This window comes from Thunnus albacares, chromosome 16 (assembly GCF_914725855.1).
Source record: "Thunnus albacares chromosome 16, fThuAlb1.1, whole genome shotgun sequence".
NCBI classification, from domain to species: domain Eukaryota; kingdom Metazoa; phylum Chordata; class Actinopteri; order Scombriformes; family Scombridae; genus Thunnus; species Thunnus albacares.
The window spans coordinates 14,465,418-14,490,465 of NC_058121.1; the positions used below are offsets into that span (position 1 = coordinate 14,465,418).

Below are 25,048 nucleotides of genomic sequence, written 5' to 3' on the forward strand. Positions count from 1 at the left end.
ACAAATCTTGTCATGCCAAGCCACCTACCATTGCCACTAAGGACTGGGTAAGAATCCCAACAACAAACTCCATAGAGTGACTCCGCCACCTTAGGACAGAGGCCAGGCGATACCTCAGGACCTCAGACACTGCCTGCTGCATGGATGGACACAACAGCAGCCCGAGTCCCCCAGGCTCCACCTATAGAAGACAGGGAACCGCCACCAGTGGTGCCTGAGTGGGAGCTGGGCCTGGACCCTTGAATGACTTTGTGACAGAGTATCACACCTGAGTTTTATGAAAGGGGGGGAAGTGCATGAACTGGGGTTCACACAGTCATATGATGTAAGATTGCATTGTTGAAATACGACTGTTTTTCAACACATTAATAGTTATCAGAAATAACAATATGCTGTCTGGCAGTTCATGTGTACGAGGTTGGTGTGGTAACACAAAAGTAAAAGTCACCTATGTTGTTACATTAAGAGTTATATGGCTCGCCATTTCTAACCACAACATTTTAGAATGTGGCATCCCAATTTGGAGACATATCACACTGGGTCAAGTTCTGGAGTTGAGCCCACTGCCATCCACACTGATTGTATGATATATATCCTGACATAAAAAGAAGCAGTTAGAGAATTTGTTTATAGGCTCCACTTGGAGACAGAACAGTCATAAATTTCCTAAAATAAAACCATGGTCATACAGTTTTGTTGTGTTCTGCCAGCTCCAAACATGTCTCATAATAGACACCAGCAGCAGTTAACTTCAATCTGTGCTAGTAACACAAGATTATATGTCAGGCTCTTGGTACACTTCCACCAATATAACTCTCTGTTCACAGCACACTGATGTAGCTGTGTTTGTTCATCTCAGAATGAAGGGTTGTATTATATTGCCATTACAGCACTACTATTTATACATGCGCCCACACTTGATGTCTTCATCCCATCCCAAATATCTCACACCAAGGCTTTGACTTACAGCCAGAAAAAATAACGTAGCTTCAGAAATAAAGCTGAAACTATTAGCGCATGCTTAAGGGAAAAACGACGGGGTATTGTCTGTGGCAGGCCATACTAAACCGTTCATGTGGACAGTCAGCATGTGTTAGGGGGAGTCTGCCGCTCCTGAGACACAGCATCACAGCCACCGCGACATGTGGCACAGTCGGTGATTCTCTGAAAGTGATGGCATTCAATTAAAAGGCAAAAGGACATTTAATTGTGGCATAGTGCTGTGGCGTGGCCTCTTACAGACTTGGGGGGGCTTTGATCATGGAATCAGTGGGGGGGCCAGCAACTTGTCCTACTTCATGTAATGAGATCACATAATAGTGGACAAGTGGCGGTCATGGAAAAGGAATAATCACATTGTGTAGTGTATGAAGCAATCTAACAAGACGTCTGCTGGATAAATTGGGCATAAAAAAGATGATTTATTGTTTATGATGATTATTCATCAGATAGGGGTACAGCCACTACCTGTGTTGCTTTGTAATCTTTATGTTCTATTTCAAGATATTTTTCTAGTTTTACTAGTTATCATAAAGATACTGACCACAATGTTAAAATTTTTCATCCTCTGCTTATTTCCTTGCACCTTATTTTTGCCGTGACTCCCACCCTTGCTCACAACATCCTGACCTTACAGTATGTTTATACTCATTCTAGTGCAACAATATCATAATTGTGCGATCAGTTGCTCTATAAGTATCTAATAATTCCACAAGGACCCTCTAAAGTCCTCTCCAAGCATGCCATCCTGAATTATAAAGTGCCAGCTGCCAGGGTAAGACCAGCACCGTTGGTGGGCAGGGAAACCCCTCCTCCCTGCAACACCTGCCGCTAATCAGCTGACTTCAGTTCTTAAGCCTGATTCTGTGGCTTCATGTGCATTTGGAGGCAAGTGTAGATCCAAACTAATCAACCTTTCTGAAATAGACAGAAAAGTAAAAGCCTGACACACTTTAGCAGGAAGCAGGAGTTTGTTATGTGTTTGATAGTCGTGTGTGTTTTTTGTGTGGGTGCACATTACACGAGTTAGAGAGTCTGTATAGCTTATTGTGACAATGAATTAATTTTGTATAGAAGAGACCCATGGAAAGCATATTGCAGATGACAGGCTTCTTTCCAGATCTGGCTTTACTACTGTGCCACAGCAGAGTGCCTGGATGAGCTGGGTGGAAGGTAGAGGCTGTTTGAGGAACCCATCTCGTTCAGTGACCCCTTAAATGTCCAGCTGAGGCTGATAAAAGGTCACAGGTCCAATGGAAAAACTCTCACGTAATTACAACTCGCGGAAGGTATGGTGTCAGTCACTACTGCCAGGAGTCAGCGCCCACAGCTAATAGCAGCGCTAATACCCCCATAGCATTACTGTATGGTGTTAAATGTTGCAGGAATTTGTGGGTTGAATTATCTTTTTTTTTCTTTATAATTTGAGTCAATCTTGTTATTTTCTGCTGATGATGGAAGTTGTTTTTTGTACTTTTTTGTAGTTTTAGTGCTGCAACAAAATCTGTGAAGGTCTATGATCAAGTAATTACATCATCATGTTAGCAAATTTGCATGTTTAAAAACAATGTCCTGTCAAGACAGAAGCAAATAACACTATAGGCAAGCTGATTTCTATGTAAAATCTGTTAACAATTTAAATTAAAAGACATTAAGCCTTTTCTCTTCTGAAGTTAATACTTGCAGGTTTTAGTGTTTCTGTGGCGTATTCTTTGCTTGTGGGGGATTTTCTGACACCACTGTAATGTGGTGGATGAATACAAGCTGCCAGACTATTTTGGCAACCTACACCGCTGTCTCGCCCTCGCCCGACCACAGATAGGGATCAGCAGTCTTTCCTGAGCGAACGTGGCTACCGGGGTAACATTACAGCCTTATTTTCCTCCAGCCACATACACAAAAGATTAGTAAAGCCATATCCAATATCACAGACTGTCAGGTCCCTTCCCAATCAATAGGTTTAGATCAGAAACCAATCTATACACTAAGATTACATCATCAAAATAAAGATATAGCAAAGGTCTATACTGTATGGGTGCCTTTAAAGTCTTAGCTGATACACCGTCTACAAAGCCAGGTTAGCTTCTGCTTGTATTGCTCAACCCACCTCCCACCACCAACCCCCTGACCTCTTGTCACTTCATCTTTTATTGTACCACAAACTTGTCTATCTAACAGCACATGTATGTGGCCTTGTTTGCTTTTTAGGGGTGTCACAGTAGTTGGCAGAGTACAGCCCTGAGTCTGCGCCCACCCAGAGGCTCTGCACTGTCCTGTCCTCACTGTCTGGCAGGTGATATATCAGACACAGAGGCTAACACGTGTTTCTCTGAAGAAGGGGATTTAACAAAGTGGTGACCTCTTTACAACCCTCTGATACATACACTAGACTCACACACAACACACCCGTTCATGTACACACATGCCAAATGTATATCACGCCTACAAGTGACATGGAATCAGACCTTGAGGTACACCTGCTGGCACCCTTCTCTCGTCTTTTTCTCTTTCACCCACTCTAACGCACAACAAAGCTGTGCAAACGCCACAAACTGAACACCTGCAAGGCCAATACACCAGGGATCCTGAATCGACCATCTCCAGCCACGCAGATGTTTTCGATTACAGGCGCATTTGTGGTCAGGGTAGCTCTGTAATACACAGTAATACCCCTTGTGGACATGTCGGCTCAGATTTATGAAAAGTGTAAAACATGATAAAGAAAGCGATGCCAGGGTGCGCTGTAATGGGAGAACAACTCCAGCTTTGTCTTGTCAGCTCATCAGGGGTTAGAGCAGGTGGGACGCCATCCTGACAAACACCACCACCCCCCACCACCCCCCTCCTCTGGTCTGTTACCCATTTTCTCCTAGACTCCCTCCCTCCCTACAGCCCACCCAGACTCTGAACAGTCAAACAAAAGCTGTCCGATGCCTTTAGTTCTTTGCAGGCTTGCAGACTCGGCCCTCCGAAGTAGGTCTGGAAGGGCAAGGTCCCTGTGCCTTGTAAAGGGTGAGTGATCGTGTAGGAGGGGCCACATGCTGCATCCCTCTGATTTTTCCCAGCTAAAATAGGGTGCTCCTAATCTCCCTTTGGCAGCATTAGCCAGCCAGCCAATTCTGACACATTCTCTAGAAAGAAGCGCCTCTGACAGGTGAGGGGCTGAAAATAGTTGCGTGAGATACATACACACATGCACATGTTCCCATAGTAACACACAAGCTTGATACACATGAGCCACATGCACATTTGAGTGATGAAATCTGTTGTCTATAAAGTTTATTCTGCCTGACATAAATTAATCTAGCATAAATGTCCCTTGTGGTACTTTTCGTTTAGGGACTTTTTTATTATTAGTATTTTATTCTGGACATTTTGTTCTTCTTTTTGGATTCATATTTTTATTGATTACCTTCAGCAGCCTACCAAATTTCTGTTGTTTTGTTTGTGTTCTGTGTTTTTCTTATTTCTTTTATACTGTGTGCAGGCCCATAGCAACCATGGAGGACACTAAAGTCATGTCCTCTCATGTCCTTCTTTAAAACTAACACAATGTGAGCATTTTATAGACTTATTCCAGTATTTTTAGACTCAATATTTTTGTTGAATTATTATTATTTTTTTAAATTTTCACTGCCTTTAGAACAACAAAAAATGAATAAATAAAAGATTAATTATTTCCCCACCAGGATTTTATTCCTGGCAGTGTGGGGAAGGTGTATTTAGAGCATATGTGGTCTTAATTGTGATCAAATATAATTAAACAGGTAACAGGATGAACAGAATATGACAAATCCAAATATTTACAACATTTTATAAATGTGGTCTCTGGTGTCACTTCAGTACAGTATATATAAAATCCTGTGACAGCCCTGACTGTCAGATTTTTAATTGCGGAAGACTAGCTTGTAACTACCTTGTGGAAATAAATGGAGATACAAAATATATAAAGAATAAAAATAAACACATAATATAATGAAATAAATACACATACACACAGCAGCCACCACATAAATGAAATCACAACAGCTTCAATCAGGAATGTGCTTTAAGGTTGCACGAGTCAATAAAGATATTGAATGTGAAAGGGATGCCAGGGTCAGGTGGTGGTAAAGATTGCTCCTATGCAAACATGCCTCATCGTCTATCCACATACATGTGCACACACACACACACACACACACACACACACACACACATAGCAAGGATAGACTGTCAGCCAATATCTTTGCTTCTCAACCTTTCTCTCTCATAGTCTGCAATAAGTTATGAGCATACTGTATTGTATTGTACTGTATGATCTTACCGAGCTCATAACACTCTCACACACACACTTCTCCCACCTCTCATTCCCCATGCTCTTTTACCCCATAACCTCACCCCATGCATCCATATTTTGGCTGCCACATTTTATGAGGGCCCAGCAACCGTAAAAAATGGATCTGGATGCTTTTAAGATGATCTGTGTGCCTGGCCCCTCACTACCAGGACACAATCTCTCTTCTGGACTACATTGTCTTGAAGCATGCAGGCCGCAGTGGTTTTGGGCCTGAGGTGTGGAATGTGGTGCTGACGATGACACAACCCGGAGTGTTACTCCACCACCATCACCAGCCCTCTACAAGGGGCCTCATCCAGCTGTCTTGTTGTGGTCAGATTCTCAGTACTGTGCCATATCACATGGGGAGGAGATAATCCCGCACTGGTCAGATCAGGCACTGGCTGGGACAGGCAGGGCTGTCAGGGAGGAGACGTATACCCGATGCTGAGAGAGAAAAAGAGACAGACGGAAGAAAAAGTGAGACAAAGATAAACAGAGATCTTGCAGAACACTGATACATTTTGGCCATAAACAGCAGCTTTTCCTGTGATATTCCCTAACGCTCCTGTTCATCAGCATTATCTAAACCCTTTTTCTCTCTCTCTTTATCATTCTCTCTGCCTTTGTGCTTTTGGTCTCTGTCGATTGCAGCGCCGCTAAGCTGTAAACTGAAACTGGTTAGCGCTGAGCTCTTAATTCTTGTCAGCGTCTATTAATTATGGGCCAGTTGGATGTTCCAGTTCAAACAGCCCCCGCGGATCTTGGAATTCTAACTCCGGCTGTTTGGTCACTTGTCGCTTGTAGCAGCCACATGACCCTGCAGCCCGCAGCAGGGAAACCAGTGTGTGTGAGTGTGTGTGTGTGAGTGTGTGTACATGCATGTGAGGATGGTGGGACATGTCAGGGACAAAAACAGCAACAACTCACTGTCACTTAGTCTGACAAGTCTATACATAAATTTAGGGTATAAACCTTAATATATTTTTGCATTACACAAGCTTATTGTTGTGAAAGCCTTTAACTGCATACGCCTTTATTAGGCCTATGTGTGTCATTAAATAGAGAGGAAGCGATTGAATTGATTTAGTATGTGGAGTACATGCGCACAGTTTCCTGAAGCACAATTCATCATTTTAAATTTACCTTAAACAAGAGTAATAGTAAAAACAACTACTAAAGCTCCATCTATCGCAAACCTAGTTCCTAGCTGCCTAACTGACTAATTAAAACCGCATCCACATGTGTTCAAAGAACAAGAAGTCTATTTGCAAGCCTTATTGATTACTTTAAGGCGTACAAATGGAAAGCTGTGTTAGGAGAGGGGCTCTCGATTTAGCTTCAATCTGCCAGGCATAAAATGATCTCACTGTGTTTGCTGGGAAGAATGAGCTCCCTCTGGGCACAGTGGGTAATTAGGTTAGTGGATAGTTGGTGTCAGGAAATTGAAAGACCATCCTAATCGGATTCTTTTGTTTCCAGGGGAATCAAAGGAATTTATATGAGTCACTGGGAAATCTCACACGACTCAATTCCACTTGACCATGTAAAATCTGTTTGCTCTCCCTCAATGCACAAACAACTTTTAATACAAGAGTGTAAATCCAGCACATAAGGTGCATCTGATGTCGCCCGTGTCCTCTGAGATGGCTTTCGAGATAATCCCAGATATGTCCACGTTTGTATACTAACTAGATACTTACACTCTTCCATCGGTAATCTGTATTGAATAGTCGCTCTTTCCAGTTGAAAGGTTAAATACAAAGATAAAAACATCAGTGGTCTCAGTTACAGTATATGCATATAATCAGGAATAAATTACTTTTGAAAGGTTTCCTTAATGAGCTTGGTATACCAGTTAGTAATGTACTGTAATGAGCAAAACATTTTTGGACAATCCTGTATATGATACTGAAGCCTCAGTTTTGGTGGTATAGGGTGTGCTATAATGAGTTAAAAAAAATAATAAAGTCCTTGAAATCCTTGACAGAGATTTATGACTCAGCAAAATATATGCAAAGAGGATTTCATCATTAGCAGCAGCTGTAACTATAGTAAAATGTACCATGTTGCATTTTTAACTAAATCTACTGATGAAGATTTACCCTGATAGATATAATAAAATAAAAATGAACCAGTAAATAGAAGGGGAGGAGGTTGCTCAGATTAATTATATTTTATTCCATTTTACTAAATAATCAGTGAGTTTTACTCTTGCTTCAAAGTGCCTTTTATCTGGTATTTTAATCTGGTTTATCTGACATATGCACATTTATGATATTTTTTGCAGGTGTACGTCTGGACCGGGTGAGAGGGGGGCGACAGAAGTACAAGCGAAGGATGGACGCAGAGAATGGCGGCTACCTCGGTCTTACCATCCCCCCTCCAGCCAAAAAGCCATGTGAGTCACACAGTTTGGTTTGGTTTTTTTCATCCAGTTTAATTATGCAAATTTGGGAGATGCATTAGCATTGCAGAAAGGTGATATTATCTATCAAATTTTGGGACTCAGAGCGGTGAATCGGAATACCGCAATTTATTTAATTTTTACAAAATATCCCAGTGTGGAATGACATTTTTAGATGCATAGATGGATTTTTTCTGTCATGGGGGGAAAAAACCTGTGTTAAGTTATGCTGCTGTCAGATTAATCACCAGGCCAACCTTCCAACAGTTTTAGACTTTGCACAATAGATTATGACATGCTGTTATGATAGTTTTCAAATGTATCATAACAAAAAAGTAAACATATTATAATTACATATTAATAATTGTTTTCTTTTTTAAAAAAAATATGTGTATACTGTTGCCTAAAATCACAACACATTTCTCTTTTTTCTCTCCTCTCTCTTCATCCCTGCATCCGTCGTCCTGTCTCTCAGTGACAAAGATCGTTTCCCATCTGTTGGTGGTGGAGCCAGAGAAGATATATGCCATGCCTGACCCCACAATGCCCGACGGAGACATCAAGGCCCTGACCACGCTGTGCGACTTGGCCGACCGTGAGCTGGTGGTCATCATCGGCTGGGCAAAACATATCCCAGGTAAAGAAACATGACTGCAAATGAACAGCTGTGTTTTCTTGGATCTTGAACACTTCAACATTGTCAAATATATGCTTTATGTTCATAAAAAAAAAAGATTTCAGTAAGTAGTAAATGGTATTCATTTGTGAGCTCTGATAAAAGGATTATTGTAAGGCAACTTATTGTAAGCCTTGTTTATATCCGGGTCTCCATAGATGGCATGCAAGCTATGAGCATGTACAGAGGCGTTTTTGCTCAACGCGTTGTTTGTTGTTCTCCAAAACGTCAGGGGGCTTACAAACTAAATATTCTGTGAATAAGCAAAAAGTCAATGAGTGTTACCGGAAGAACATCATTATCCAACATGGCAACATGCACTGCCCTGGAGCTCATCAAAAAGGTGATGCAAGAGGAGATGGTCTGTCTGTCTGTTACATGCAGATAGAGGTCTCGATGGGGAATATAGCCATATTGTGAGGCCGATGCATGCTATCAATGAGGAAATGCACTTCAGCCACTTCTGCATGTCCGTGAGCAGAACACGCCTAGTAACAAAAATTCAGAGGCGCACAACCAAGCGTCGCAACAACTGGCAGAGCCTTCACGCTCAAGGCGAAAGACGCAATGATGTCATTTTTGGCGCACGCACCTTCATGCTGGGGACACTGTGTCATGCATAAACCTAGCTTTATGTTGCTGGTAAAGCGTGGAAGTTGAGTCGTTTGCTTTTTAATTTGCAGATATGATACAGTATGAGAATACAGAAGAAGTTCAATGACTGTTGAGCACATATAAACACCCCCCCCCCCCCCCCCCCCCCCCCCCCCCCCCCCAAACACACACACATCCATGCACACACAGGATAATTAACATCTGCTACTCATCTGCACCTAAGGGAGAAGCTAGTCCCATATTCTAAAATCTAATCAATAAAGAGCAGCTGAAACCTTTGATTTGACTGGGCAGGGTGGGAGAGTCGGGGGGGTGGGATCCGCCCCTATGTCAATGTATTCCATTTCAATCCCAGACTTAAAGAAAGCAATCCTCTTTCTTACTTAAGGAGACTACACAGGGCCTGTGGTAAAATTGATTTACTTAGGGAAATACTGACGGATTTCCCCAGTCCTTGTTGACAAATTCTTAAATAAGACTTGTTATGCAAATGTTCTCAGATCTTCTTTTCTTTTCATCTCTATCAGTTGAAACAGACACTTTGGACCTCAGTGTGTTTAAAGGGAACACAGGTTGGACCAAAAGTAGATGCATCTCATTGATCCAATCAAATATAGTATGTACAAAATTGCACAAGTAGAACAATTCAACTAATTAAACAGAGAAATATTTTAGATAAAATGGAGACATGTTTGAATTCAACATAGGGCTGCAACTAACTTTTTCATTATGTTAGTTGCTAATATTTTCTCAATGTATAAATTAATTGTTTTATACAGAAAATGTCAAAAAAAAAAAAAGTGGAAAAATGGCGATCACAATTTCTCAGGGCACAACGTCCTTAAATGTCTTGTTTTGACCAAAACCCAAAGCTTTTTAATTTTGAATAATAAAATAAAATAAATAATAAAAGCAGCAAATCCTCACATTTGAGGATCTAGAACCAGAAAATGGTGGTGTTAATTAAAAAAAACACTGCAACTATGTATCAATTATAAAAATGATATAATTTGTCTATCATGACTAATTGTTTCAGCTATAATGTCATGTAATGTAGTAAATTAATTTTGATCTGTAAACATAACAACTAGAGATTATTTTCTTACCTGTGGTTTGTCAGTTGGCACAACCACCAGCAGTTTAGCTCCCTGTTCTGTCCAGGTTTAACCCTAATCACTGATTCATCATCAAATTTACATTTGGCACTTTAATTAATGTAATTTGGTGTGGGTGAAGGTGTGTTGATCCCAAATCGGCCCTAGTAACCTCAAAGGATCAACTCTGCAAAGACACAGGGGAGCTGTGTAGTCTGATTAGGAGATTAGGCTTTGGAGGAATGCTGGGGTATGAGGCAAGGGTGCTGTCTCACCACTTCGGAGTTTACACTGAGAAAAAAAAAACAATCTTTATCAGGGACAAAAGGAGCATCCCTGACCCAAATGCACAGTTTCTTCCATGACCTCTTTTTCATCCAACATCCTGAGAACATGGATATGTGTTAACTAGCTCTTTTTTCTGATTCAGGTATATATTTTTTGAGAGTGAAAAGGAGGCCAGATACACATTCCTCAATTTAATCATAGCCACAGGGAGGGGTGCGGAAATGAATTCAAGAAATTTACTGTCATATTTTTGGACCTCAATCTCTGCTACATTTGTTATGTATAACTATTGATCTGGTATGCTATGAAGATCTAAATCCAGACCTGACAGAGTTATTAAAGGGGCATGTGACACTCTGGGGACATTTTACCCGGGGCCACCGGGTCAGAGTGTCACCAAGTAACGATTAAGACAAAAGGGGTCCCTACAGTTTAACAGTCCACTCCCACCATTACACTCATAGCCCACTGCACAAATGGCCTTAACGATGAGGTAATAAGAGTCATTACTGCGGATCGCTCCATTAATGTAAAAGTCCTTCAACATCCAGATGTGAAACGTTTCATAGGTTTTCTGTTACATGTTGTCATTTTGAAAGCTTATATATTTGTGGTGGATAGCTGGGCTCAAGACAAGTTTACTTTAATGTACAGATATAAAAACACATTTGGCCTCCCTGTGCATTCGAGCCCAAGTTAAACATGTTTGAGTGGATGGCTGTGACTCATCGCTAGGCAGTCATTGATTGGATGTTACATTTACACACACTGTCACGAAAATGGAAACAGAATCATAGCGTGGTTGTCAGGAGGTCAGAGGTGGCCACTAATTTGTGCAGCTGTTAACACACACACACCATCTCAGACGTGTAACTGCACACAACATGTGTAGATTTATATTCGAGCCAGCATTCACCGCCCTCTGGTATTTAATGTTCACTCAGTTCAGAGCATCGCTTTCTTCCTCTTTGATTTTTTTCCCCCTTTTTGCTCTGCCACTCACACACAGACTCTCTCTGCTGTCATATCTTTCACACACAGTCTCTCGTTTCCTTGTTCTCTTGTTCCCCTGGCTCTCCCCCTCCTACTCCTCCTGCTCATATAGGGCCCTCTAGTCTCATTATTACCTCTGTCTTTTTATTAGGCCCATTAGGGCTCTTAGGAGGCCTGTAATGATACTAAATGAATAGAGAGTGAACTGCTGTCTGTTTTAGACCTAGCTCTCAATGACAGCTTCAAGCTTCACTGCCAACCACTCAGTCACTTCATTGTACTGAATAGGGATTCAATTACTTATCTGATCTGTACCTGTGGGCTACTGTACTGTTGCATAGCCGAAGCACTTTTCTTTTTTGTGTGGGGCTGCAAACAATTGCTAACATCCCTTGGTTTGTTCAGGATCAGGTACATTATAGATATAGACAAGCAGTATAATATTAAATTGTATGGTTGGGTAGGGGAAATTTTGATTCTGATTCATCTTCCCTACTAGGGCAAAATGGAATCTGACTTTTTGACACCTACCTATTTAAAGAAAATATTATCTCATATAAATGCATTTTTCTGTAAAAACACCATAAAACTGAGCAAAAAAGGGATAAATCAAACCGTAGTAGCCTGCATGCACTGTGGTTTTACAGTCTGTTGTCTATACAACCGTTAACTGCACTCTTTTAGTGATCTAATTTAATCTCTAATTTAATCTCTCAGAGATTCAGCCAATTAAACAGCTAAAGCAAAAGAGCTATGTTACCCGGTGAGATAGCCACAGCTAGCCTTCGCTAAAGTTGAATTTCCCTTCTTTTATGCTTTCTCTGTAACTGAAAAGTATCAATTTTGAACCAATAGTTTGATAATTCAGTTGGTTATCCAATATTAATGAATAAGGCAAAACTAAGTTTTTAAAAAATTTTCTGTAACAAACTAGTTCAAAATGACGAGAAAGTTCAAAAAAACACTGTTCATTTGTAGATTCTGCATTTCCCCCTTGCATTCACTCATGATTGTCCAATTTATTAGGTATCACGATATCTTTAGGTTCAATAATCGGACTGACAACGTAAAATCAAGGCATTACAACTGTTCTGTCTGTTACTCAGTTTGCAGTGCAAGCTGATAACTTTAAACCCCTTTTTCTCAATTTTGTAGTTACTGCACTGCCTTGTAGGGTTGAATATTAGATATGAATCTTATAGTGCAGTGTAAAGCTATCCCTTGTCTCCGTTCATGCCTTTTGTCATTGTATGAGGCGGAAACTGCAGAGACAGAGACATAGACATTCCCTATTTTGCTCAATATTGTGTCATGTTTGCTCAAACAGCATTAAATCAGTAGGGTGAAATATTGATATTTCATCAGGGGGAATCATCCTCCAGTGCAACACTTAACTCAGCCACCTCCAGGCGACGTACCTGAAGCCCCAAGGGCGACCCCCAGGGAGCCAAGAAGTCACTCCATCGCTTCAGTAAATTGAGTGCAAAGGGGAGATAAACACGGGCTGTGGAAAAGGAAAAGAATGATCAAGGGGCAGACAAATGAAGAGGGTGACATTTGAGATATTTGAGAATTCTTTCACAAAATGTGTAAAGTATGTTGTAGTGCAAAAAAAAGAGAAAAAGCTGAACATAGGAAAATGAAATGGTGAATAATAACCAATTTATTAATGCTTTTATGGTCAGCCAAATGAGAATTTTGATTTATTAATTTATTTTTTTGTCTGTATCATTTCTTCTTTATAATTGGTTAAAGGGGACCTATTATCCTTTTCCTTATTTTCAGTCATATATGTAGTGTTACAGTGTCAGATATTCATATTAAATGTGGCCAAAGTGTCAAATAATGAGGTAAGCATATGTAGAAGTAATCCCTGTGAGCAAAAAGCACAAGCTTCAGACTGCTCCGGATTCTCGGTTTCCAATGTTTTTTATCTACTTTCAGCCTGAGCAGAAGTCAGCTTGTGATGGATTTCGCAAATGGTCATCTGCTCACTACTCCACTCCGCTAACATTAAGGCATTTTCCATTGTTTTGGGGGTAGTCACACCAAGCTATGACTCGAGTCGAGCTGGCACGTTGTGAGTGTTTTTTCCATTACACAGTACTGCAAAGTAAAATAAGTTATTTACCTGTAGGAGGTGTGCTGGTCGTCAACAGCTCTTCATCAAACATCATCATCACTGTGGCTGTTTCTGCTTGTACTATTCCTCCCTGCATTATTGCTAACTGATCCGCTGAACAAATAGCTCCAAATATCTCCATATCTTATTGTGTCGACCGATTTTTAGCACCACTAACAAAGCTCTTTTAATTCGATGAGGAATATGTTTCATTTCCTGTAAATTCATTTCCCATTATATAGTCATTTATAAGTTTTTAATATGATCCAGTAAAGCAGGAAATAATGGGTTTTTATCAGTAGTAACTTAATACGACTCTGATACACCTGCCCCTCGGCAAGCTTCAGGGAAAGCTGGCCAATCAGAACGGAGTGGGCTCATCGGGAGGGGGACGTTAAAGAGACAGGAGCTAAGACTGCCTGTTAGAGACAGGCTGAACTGAGGGGCTGCATAAGATAAATAAGGAGTTTTTTGAACTGTGAATCATGCAAATCTACTCTAGTGGAGTCCAAAAAATAAAAATATAGAGCTCAAAATGAGCATAACAGCTCCCCTTTATCCTTTTTTCTAACTCACTTTGGATTCGTCCAGACAAATAACATGTTATGAGTACAGTCATTGATCCTGTGTCATTATACTAAATATACCTTAATCCGTTAATTTTCTTTCAAAAGTGTCTTTTGGGGATGGAGAGTAAATTCATGAATTCTCGATGCTGCCTACAGTATCTACATTCTGTGATGCCGTAGTCCTCCCATCCCCCCACTAAACGTGTACCGGATGTCCTCCATCAACTGTCTGTTTGTCAGATCTGAGGCTTGGATCGATCCCCTTTCGCATTTGGTGGACTGATTACAATCTACTAATCAATGACACCCCCAGCACTCTTTTCTCTCTGCCTCATTCTCTCTCTCCCCGTCGTTTCTCTATTTGCTTGATAAGAACCATCGGGAGGACCTCTTTTAAGTCAACCTGCCCCATTCCCCATCCATACAACCTCAGATTTAAGTAAGCAGAGTGGTGGGTTCAGGCTCCTGGTCAATACCCCCAATCACCTTCCTATTCACCATAGAGTAGTGAAAGCTATTGTGGAGGTTGAGGTCCTTTCAGGTGTCCGTCTGTTTGATGTGGTGTGTGTGAATGTTAGAGGAGAGAGTTGACGGGTCGACCTCAAGATCCTGGATGATTTGTTACTCCAAGTTCAGAGGGTTGAACACAAGAGACAAAAGAATGAAGAAGGTGGCTATCAGGTTGAATATGTCATGTTTTTTATTTTGTTCTTAGACTTTACCTTTGATGGATTGATGAAATCTTTTCAATCACACCATGTCACCAAGTTGTAATAAAGCCATTCATTTAAAGAGAATAATTGTTTTTATGAGTGATATAACTTTTTGGCACAAAGCACAAGAAGAATCAAATAAAATTCAACATGTCACAATACTTCTGCTGTGCTGTGCTTTATACCCCCCAAGTTTCCCGCTATCTTGCCTTCATCATGGTGCTATCTGAGGTTGCTTCAGTTTTTTATACACAGTTCATCAATTATTTATTTGATTTAATAACAGAAATATACATTTCCATTAATTGAGTATCTTTTTACAAAATTTAAGGTTGAAAAAATATCCATTTGTCAGGACAAAACACAGTCTCTTATTTATGGATGGTTCAAATCTACCATTGACCTCAACATATCTCCTGTATATCGCTCCAAAAAAAGTCTTGTTTTTTGAGAGCTAATCTACTGAACTTTACAAAATTGGCTTCAAATCTAGTCCCTCATGGTGCCCAATTTAGAAACCCAAATTGCCTCCCTTTTGCCCCCCTCTTATAAAATGATATGGCTAATTGACTAACTTTATATAAGGAAACCAGAAACCAACTCTACTGGAGATGAGTTATGTGACCTGTTTGATTTTGATAGAGAGAAATAATGGTAGAGATACTTCAGACAATTTAATTTCAGCCTGTTTATTAAGTGAAATTTTAAATAGAGAATCTTTTTGTTGTTATTCTAAAAACAAGAATTAATGTTATATTTCTTATTTTTGTGACAAAAAGAATGTGAAAAGGTTAGGGTTAGAAGTGGATTTGTCTACTAAGCTTGTGTGCTTTTGTACGGTGTGTGCAGAGGGACTGACTGTTGACAGTTGATGGTTTAAGTCACCCTAGGTCATGTTTCAAAGGCCTTTACACTTGACTGATTTATATTCTTGAGTTTGAGTTTATTAGTATTCATGAATTGTGTTCATGCTCACAGTTAACAACTGAATGGAAGCAGAATTTACATTAATAAAAATAGAAATATATCTATACATGGTTGTACATCATAAAAATATAAAAATATAAATATATCTATATATACACATGCACCCATACATTCATACTCATACATATGCATTTACAAATACAACTATACACTTTCATACAACCATGCATACATTTTAAAAGCCACCACATTCATTCATCAGCCTCCATTCCAAGTTGGATTGGTCCAGGGATTGTGCAGTATAGTATACACAGGCCATAAAACATATAGAGGACTTGAGAGGGCCAATTACAGTGCAGTGAATGTTAGAAAGACAATTACATCTGATTGACAAGAGCCGTGACACTGTTTACATAAAAGTTGGTAAACTCTTCAAGTAAAGGCTCGTTAATGTATTGATCTCCTGTTTTGTCACGTGGTTGTACTGAGTTCCTTGAAAACCTACATTTTATTTTTTATCCGGCAGGTTTTTCCACTCTCTCACTGGCGGACCAGATGAGTCTACTGCAGAGTGCCTGGATGGAGATCCTGGTGCTGAGCATTGTGTTTCGCTCGCTGTCCTGCGAGGACGAGATCGTCTACGCAGAGGACTACGTGGTGGACGAGGAGCAGGCGAGGATCTCAGGCCTGCTGGACCTGCATGTTGCCATCCTGCCACTTGTTCGACGCTACAAGAAGCTGCGCATTGATAAGGAGGAGTTTGTCACGCTTAAAGCCATTGCTCTCGCCAATTCAGGTAAGGTTAACTTCTTCAACTGTGGCAGGACAGTCATCACTCATGTTTTGGGGCCAAATATCGTTGAAAGCCAAGAACTTCACTTTGAAATACTAGTAGAGATTTTAAAGTTTCACAATATATCAAATATTTCAGGCTGAATGTTATGGGAAATGTTTGGGGACTTACTAGACATGGAAGTCACCCAATGTAAAGAACATATTGCATCAATGAAGAGTTGGAGCAAAATGATAAAAAATAGTAGATATATGTTAATGTCAGACAATGTTAAGTAACCATTTTTTCAACCATAAATCTACTTAAAGTGGAAATAAAAGGAAACTGGGTGTCAGGGGGCATACAATGCAATAAAAAATATTTCAGAGCTGAGAGTATAAAAAAGAGCGTACATTTTAAATTACTTTTGGTCAAGGCACACTCCAAAAAAATGTTTTATTTAAAGGTATCATCAATAACTTGTGTTTTGCCAAATATTCTGTGGGCTGTGAGGTGCTGTGAGCTTGACATGAAGGTACATCTCTATGTTAAATCTCAAATAAATCTAGATAGTTGGCATTTAATTAAAGCAAACAAAGAAATAAAACAAAAAATGTCAAGTGATTATCTCGCGGGCCGATCACTTCCACAATGAAGGATACCTGATAAGAGGGGACAAAAAGGTCAGGGGCATGGTTGTTTAATTTAAACACCCCCTATAACACCCCCTATGTATGTATGTGTGAGAGTGTGTGTGCATTTATTTTTTAATTTGTGTGCACATACGTGTGTGTGTGTGTGTGTGTGTGTGTGTGTATGTGTGTGTCTGTGTGTGTGTGTGTGTGTGTGTGAGTGTCTGTCACATTGCGCTCTCATTTTCTCCATCTCCATAACAGTAGCTGCCAGCGTGCCACAACCGAAGGAGATATATTTAGCATTTCATTAGGAAAACAGGGGCTGTCAATAAAATGTGTTAAGTGGAGTGGAATGAGCGTTGGGGAGCGACGGGCCTCGTTTGTTCCAATGTGAAAATGCTGTGCCCGTATCGACAGTTTGCTTTTCATGAGGCTGGGCCTGTCCCCCACTAATCAATGCCTGTTAGGAGTCTTTTCTCCTGCCTGACTGAAAAATGAAAAATGCTGAGCCCAGAGCTTTGGTCTTCTGATGACAAACTCTCCATGGGAGAGTGGGAATCTGCAGGAGGAGAGAGGGGAGGATAAATGGCAAGGGAGGGCTGGAGGGGGAGGCAGGCAGGGGGGTTGATGGAAAGACAGGAATGTTAAGGTAAGGGAGAAGTGTGAGAGAGGAAGGCAGGGGTTGAGAGGGAGGCTCAGGGAGGGCGAGAGGGCAGCTTCGGCTCGTTTGAACACAGTCTCGGAAAGCTTCGGCTCCAGGGGTCCTGTGGGTGTGACAGCTGTGGAAATTCATGGCCATTGATTTTGTAATTAGCGGAGTATCGACGGGATTGACGCCAGGCTGCTGACAGATTACATGGAAATTGTTTCTTCAAAGTTAGTTTTGCATTCCGCCCCTAACCTCCTTGAACACACACACACACACACACACACACATTTGACAACACTCTCCCCGTGCATTTACACACACTGACACACATTTGAAAACATTCTCTCTTTCTCTCTCCCCTCCGCTCCCTGTCTCTCTCTCTCTCTCTCTCTCCATTTCACACACACACATACACACACACACACACACACACACACACACACACACACACTCGCACTGCAGCCAAACGAGGATCAGATCAGTATTAACATGAAGGTTTCAAATGAAGAGTGCTGGAACACATGTGCGGTCCACATAGCCTAGTTAATTTCCCAAGATAGAAACGCAATTTACACAGAAGGCGACTGGTAAAAGAGACTTAATCAGTCAGTTAGGAACATAATTAGCCTTGTACGTTCCTTTTTTCTGCCTCATTTACATGTTCATACACAGTCTTACTTCACTCCACAACTTTCATGACACATAGCGGAGCTGATCTAATTCACTCACACACTTCAATCAGCAGCCACCGTTTGGTTTAGCTTTAGTAATACAGTGTGTTTAGGAGGAGACGAGTCTGTCTTATTCTGTTAGATATACTAAGCTAACAAGTCTTTCAGTTCAATTATAATACTGAACTGAATTCACGTTTTGCTGTGCACAGTTTTATCTATAAGTTAATGAATTATGGATATGAAGCGTACACATGTTAGACCTGACAATCAGTGCTGATTGTTCACCTCACTGCAAGTCTGTGCGGTGAAATTGGCTGAAAGCAAACCACCGCTTGTCCATTAAAACACTTGCTGTCAGCTTGTCCTTTGGAGGACAAGCCTGTGTTTTTTCTAACTTGTAGACTTATACATAGAGAGCAGTTTTTAATAAGTCTCAACTGGTTTTATTTTAGAGCTTATACATAAGGGGGCCAACTGCTCTTTCTTATGGAAATGAAGGCCATCTGCTGCCATCATTCAGCTGAACGATATCCTAGTAATGCAGCCATCTGAATTCATTAGCAGGGGGGATGTATGTGGTCCATGATACCAAAAGAAATGAATCTTTTTCCTGTCCCACCGTATATTTATACAGACCTACAGTATCTCTCCCTTTTCCTCTCTCTCCCTAGAGTCCTGGCCATGCACAGGCATTTATTTAAGGAGCGTCATTAACTACTAACAAGAGAAAACCTCTCTCCAAAATTGCATGTTTGCAAAGACAGGGTGCAGAATTCAAAGCCAGCAGATAATGCTGCTGCGCCAAGTTGTTGCAGCTGTAGATGTTTGTACAGAAAATGTTGTTTTTAAGTTGCACAGCAGTCAACGACACCTAAAGAAATGTTTAATGTGTAACCTTAAAACGTCTTCTTTTCCTCTTTTCCCTCCATCTTTCCCCCACTACCCTTCTCGCTCCAGACTCCATGCACATAGAAAATATCGAGGCGGTACAAAGGCTCCAGGATTCTCTCCACGAGGCTCTGCAGGACTTTGAGGGCTCCCAGCATCCGGAGGACCCTCGACGGGCAGGCAAGCTGTTAATGACCCTGCCTCTGCTCCGTCAGACCGCCACCAAGGCTGTTCAGCACTTCTACAGCATCAAAATGCAGGGCAAAGTCCCCATGCACAAACTATTCCTTGAGATGCTGGAGGCCAAGGCTTGACACCCGGGCCAGATGTTTGACAGACAGCTGCATCACCCAATGCGAGGCGAGGGACAGCCCATTAAAAAAAAAATAAGGTGGTGTGCCAACTGACAGTGAGAGGATGAAGCTGGGACTACTGAGTCATTTTAACACCTTTAAACGGTAATAAACAAAAAGAAAGAAGGACTTGAAATGTTTTAAAAGGGTGAATATCAACCTGATTGGTGTGGGATCATGATGATGTATATAAAGATGTTGTGTACAGAAATCAGGCAACCAAGGTCTTGTTATAACCAGAGACCCAATGCTCTATATCACCTGAAGCTTCTGTGAATTTGTTACTTATCTTATTTTCATCTCAAAATGGAAGTGTGTTAATATAAATGTCCTAAAGAACTGTACGGCTACGTAGCCTCATATGTGATTTTGTTTTTTTCTTTCATATTTTCTAATCTCAGTTGTTAAAGCAATAGTCTCTAACTGGTCTACATATAATATGTGTACTGTATATTGTGTGAAATTGCACTGGGCGGGGGGAAAATTGTTAGACATATTCTTATATTCGTCATCAAAGAAAGCGGTACCCACTGTGGGTATGTAAGATTCTCGATTTCCTCGTGATATATTTACCTCGTGGTAGCGTCATCGACTCGGTGGTTATAGTCAACTTGGTGCTTACAGAAGGACGGTGGTTGGCTAGTGATCAAAGAGTTTGCACTAAGCATCTATGAATAATGTGGCAATAATGGGTATTGTACTAGTGAGTCTCAGTCAGTGGTTTTTGCTTATAGAGACTAACCCCCCACCCCCTCACTCCACACTTCTCTCTATGTTCTGAAATATTGGCAACTAAACGTACTGTGAAACATACACACAATAGTGATAAGCTAAATTCTGTGCTATTTTTAAAAACTAGATTGTACGGCTTGACAACAAATGTATTTATTTTCTATAGATCCAGGTAGTGGACACAATAACAGATTTGTCTATACAATATAATGCAATCCAAATATGCCCTTTAATGCAACCTGATAGCCCTGCAATAAATACTACCTTTGTGAAGCTTATAATGTACAGTTTGTGTCAGATAGGTGCTGATTCTGAGTCTGTAGATGTTGTATCAGATTGCATTATATCGTACAAGTGTGGCTGTTATTGTTGTATTCAGCCCAACTTTATATAGGTTGTATTCTCAAACAACAAGTGTCACTATATTGGTTAGTTGCGCAGCTAAGAACATTAGTTTGTTTTCCACTTCCAGCCAGGTTGATACCAAAGTCTTTATGCTAGCCTCACACATCTGAACTTCAAACAATTTTAGGAGCCTGTATTTTGTTCTCAGTGTGAGCTGCCGGATGCGTTCCAACAGATCACCAGAGATTTAAGTGCGTGTGAAACAATATAATGAATTTTCTTCTTATAATTTCCTTTTTATTAAACCATTAGCAACAGTTCACGTGGATATTAGTCAATATAATGACACTTGTGTTCCTGAGAATAACTTGAATTACACTCTGAATTGAAACTCAACAAACAATAATGACAGAATATATCAGACCTCACTAATGTTCTGTATATATAACTGTTTTATAGCTCGTCTTTAATGAAGGTGCTAATCATTCAGACTGGCACTGAATGTGCATTTCTACAAACGCTGACACTCTGACACACTGAGGTGCACAAACTAATTTAATAAATCTGTATATTCCAGATGTTTTAGTAATTTCTATCAATTGTAAGCCAGTTGTCAAATTATTCAAAGATAGCAATCAAAATAATGTGATACAGTTATCAGCAGTATTTCTGTCCTGATAACCTGAGCAGGTTAGATGGAACATGTTATCATAAGATCAAAATAATACAATAATAGATTAATCAGCTGCTCTTAGGATTATAGTGAGACAGATATTGACCCTTATAAAACACTTTAACACAGTCTTTGAAGTGTCAAGTGCCATTAGCTTCTGCCCAAACAGGTAACTAGAAAGAAAACATAAAGCCAAGCGACCAGTAACTACAGACGCAGGCCAGTTTCTGCACTTGAGATGATCCCCACAGGAGCAGACGCTATTGATTCACTGTAATGTAATGAATAGATAATTATAACCCAAATACAGTAGAGAATACAGTTCCCATGATGCAATTCCCCAAACGTGTAACCAGCTAATCCATCCTCAGTTGAAATTAGGGATGTATCACCTTTGTACAGTAGCAAACCAAAGCATAGTGTCCTCAAATACTTTAAAATGAAACACAGAGCAAGTAATACTCGTAAAACAGCAACACTGAACTTGACTGCTGTTTTCACATGAATATGGTTGTATTTTAATGATGGTTAGACCTTCACTCTGCTGAGTGTCCAGCTGTGCGTATACTCAAAACCCAAGATGAAAATCTTTTATCTTTTTATTCAGTCAATTTATGCATTGATTACACATCAGTCTCTTTGTCAATATGAGGCACTGTGTGAAGTTGCACCCTGTAGTCCAACTATTAGATGAAACTACCATAAAAAATGTGATGTTTTTTTAATACTGGAGACTGTGTTGAAACATTTGAAGGAGACCGCGTCAATAAGCTAACTCATTTCATGTTGTGCTGGTTGTGTGAAGCGTCAGTGAAAACAAAAACTTGACCAAAACATCCAAACCGACCCTCCCTCCTCTCATCAGAGTTCGTTCGTTGCACTTTGAAGACTGTTAGCAGATAATTGTTTCCCAACTTTCCCTTCTCTCAAATTAATATAAGAAAATAAAAAGGGAAAAATGCTTAATTTATTTTCAGAGTTCTAAAACGGTTCTACTGCATCCAATTAATCCTAATTGTCTCCTAAGCCGAAATTCTCAATAGAAATGGAGCAATTAAATTTCTGCTTTGGCTCTACCTTGGGGACAAGAGACATTTTATTTCGGTTGACAGTGGGGAGGGTTTGTCTAAACCTTTACAAAGGCGATTTCATGGGCGTCTGTAATAGTTTCATAACAGAACGATCACTGGGCTATGCAAGGCAAATATGGCCACCTATGTTCCTTGTGTTGTGGAGAATCAGACCCACATTTAGTTGTGCTTTGTTTACAACGTGGACATACTGTACAGTGCAAATGTATTGTGCATATTTCACTATACTATACTTTAGCTGCTGTGCATTGATGTAACTATGATTATTTGTTTCATTTCCCCGCTTTAATGAATTTCTCATGATGTATTAACAACTTCATCACAGATTTAGAGCCCACCTGATTACCTGTATAATGTAAATCATTGTATTAAGTCAATGTGAGAATAAGTTATATTTGGTTTAACGTTGGATATTCTCTTATTTTCTTTTGTGTGTCTCTCATTGCTGAAACACACACACTCTGTGTGATCATCGATTTTGGTTATCGGCACAGCAGGACGTACAGCAAGCAAAGTACTCTAGACCCTATACCTCAATTCATATTTTGAAAATTACACTGGGTTTGGAAGCGGGCCATGGGTTCCTCCAGGGAATCAGTGGCACAGAAATAAAGTGACATCACTGACTGGGTATTAAAAAAAATGTAGATGAACCTACTGCAATTGGGGAACACATTCCTCGGAGGAGAAAGCTGCTTATTCGTTGTTCCATTTGCGGACTTATCTTATCTCCGTGCACTCTGAGATGACAAGATTTACATAAAACATGGAGGAACCACCCTGGCCGTCCTAGTCCGCGGTGTATAAAGGACCCTGCTAGGTGTATGTACTATAGACATGTGATTACCCAAGAGGTTTACTCCCCTCAAAAGCAATATGTTAGCAATTGCGATATATGAATCAAGTTAAAAGGCAGCTTTGGTTCATTTTAATTATAAACTTACCTTATGCTCGGGAAAAAGGACAGGGTAACTATGCACACACGTTCAGAGTCCTGGGGAGACAAAGGGAAAAATGTGAAAAAATGTTGGAACTGAGAAGCAAAAAGCCAACCACAGCTGGGTTTCACTGGACAGTATTGTGTGGCATTTTCTTGTGTTTTGTTTGTTGTGTTCATGCCTACTGTACCCATGTGTAAATATATGCTTTTTTTTTTTTTTTTTGGAGTGAGTCAGATCTAACAGTGCACTGAATGTACAGTGACAATAAAATCACATGGTTTATGTAATCACTGCAATGGATTTTTTATTGAAAAATATGTCCAATTCAACAAATATAGGAAGAAAACAATCGATAAAAAACTTAACTCAGTATGATAAAGTTCAGATCATATTTACTGACAACGTAAACTTCATTTTGTTGCAAAGAGTTGTCATGTTATAAGGTCTTCTATGGATATATTTAAAAAAACGAAACAAGAAAAACACTGCTATATTGTTCATAAATCTTCTTCTATTCCACATAGACATAAACTTTCAACCACAATGGCCTTCGTCAACTCTAACCGTCAGATCTGAGGAAGATCATTAGTGGTTACAATAATTTCTATGTCCATGTACATTGAAAGAAGAATTAGGAACAAGATAACAATGTGCATGTTTTTTCTTATAGCTTTTTTTTGTGCACACTGTTACTCTGTGCTGCACCTACAAAGGTTTTCAGGATGTGTATGCACTAGTTTGATAAATCTTTAATATGTGAAGCTATAAAATACTGTTGTTCTTAGTTTTCAGTAAGTTGATAATTTTGGAAAGAAGAGGTTTTCACCATACAATGTTGATATTGATATTTTGCTATACAATGTAATATAATTCATATGTAGAGAGAGAGAGAGAGAGAGAGAGAGAGAGAGAGAGAGAGAGGATTTCACCCTTAACATAGTGAAAAAAGGCACAGTTTTACCATTATCTACAAAAGATAATGTGAAACTAAAGTGAAATAGAATTTACAGCAAGACACACTCACCTCCACTCATTCACTTTTCATGTTAGATTTTAAGTCATTGTGACTTGTAACTTTCTAAAAATTATATTTATTGTAAAGGGTTTCATAAACAGGCAATACTCTTGTCCTTCCCTTTGACAAAAAGCAAGACAGGCTGTTGTTTTGTCCACCTGTATGTAATATACTGTAATTTTATTTATTATCTGCCATAATGTACTTTCGCTATTTTATATCATCAACAAGTCTCGGTGAACAGTCAGGTTGTCATTCAATGGATATAAACAAAATGATAGTGAATATTAATTTTATGCTGTCATTAGAAGCATCAATAATCGAGTGAGTCGTGTGGTCTTTGAGCAGAAACAGACTGGTCCTGATCTCACACCACGGATAAGAAATGTACAGTCAGACAGCGCTAAGCATGACCAATCATGTATGTGAGCTTCTGTATGTGCACTTGTATGTTTTTGCAAGACGGTGCCTTGGGGTGTAACGGCATCCTCCTGCCCCAACTGTCAGTTGGTTAGCCGTCTACACAATGTCCCGTTTGACCTTGCGTTGGCTACGCTAG

At 40.0% G+C, this 25,048-nt stretch overlaps 1 protein-coding gene across 3 annotated transcripts in view; it reads left to right on the plus strand.

Annotated features, from left to right (window-relative positions):
- esrrgb (estrogen-related receptor gamma b) overlaps positions 1-23,566 on the plus strand; it is a 98,897-nt gene extending 75,331 nt beyond the window's left edge. For all 3 annotated transcript variants that reach the window (XM_044376913.1, XM_044376914.1, XM_044376912.1), the window contains 4 exons: positions 7,608-7,718; positions 8,200-8,361; positions 16,248-16,517; positions 19,409-23,566. In XM_044376913.1, coding sequence (XP_044232848.1) covers positions 7,608-7,718; positions 8,200-8,361; positions 16,248-16,517; positions 19,409-19,653 — 788 coding nt within the window. In that variant the 3' untranslated portion in view covers positions 19,654-23,566. The remainder of the gene's footprint in view (positions 1-7,607; positions 7,719-8,199; positions 8,362-16,247; positions 16,518-19,408) is intronic.
- Positions 23,567-25,048: the final 1,482 nt, after the last annotated feature.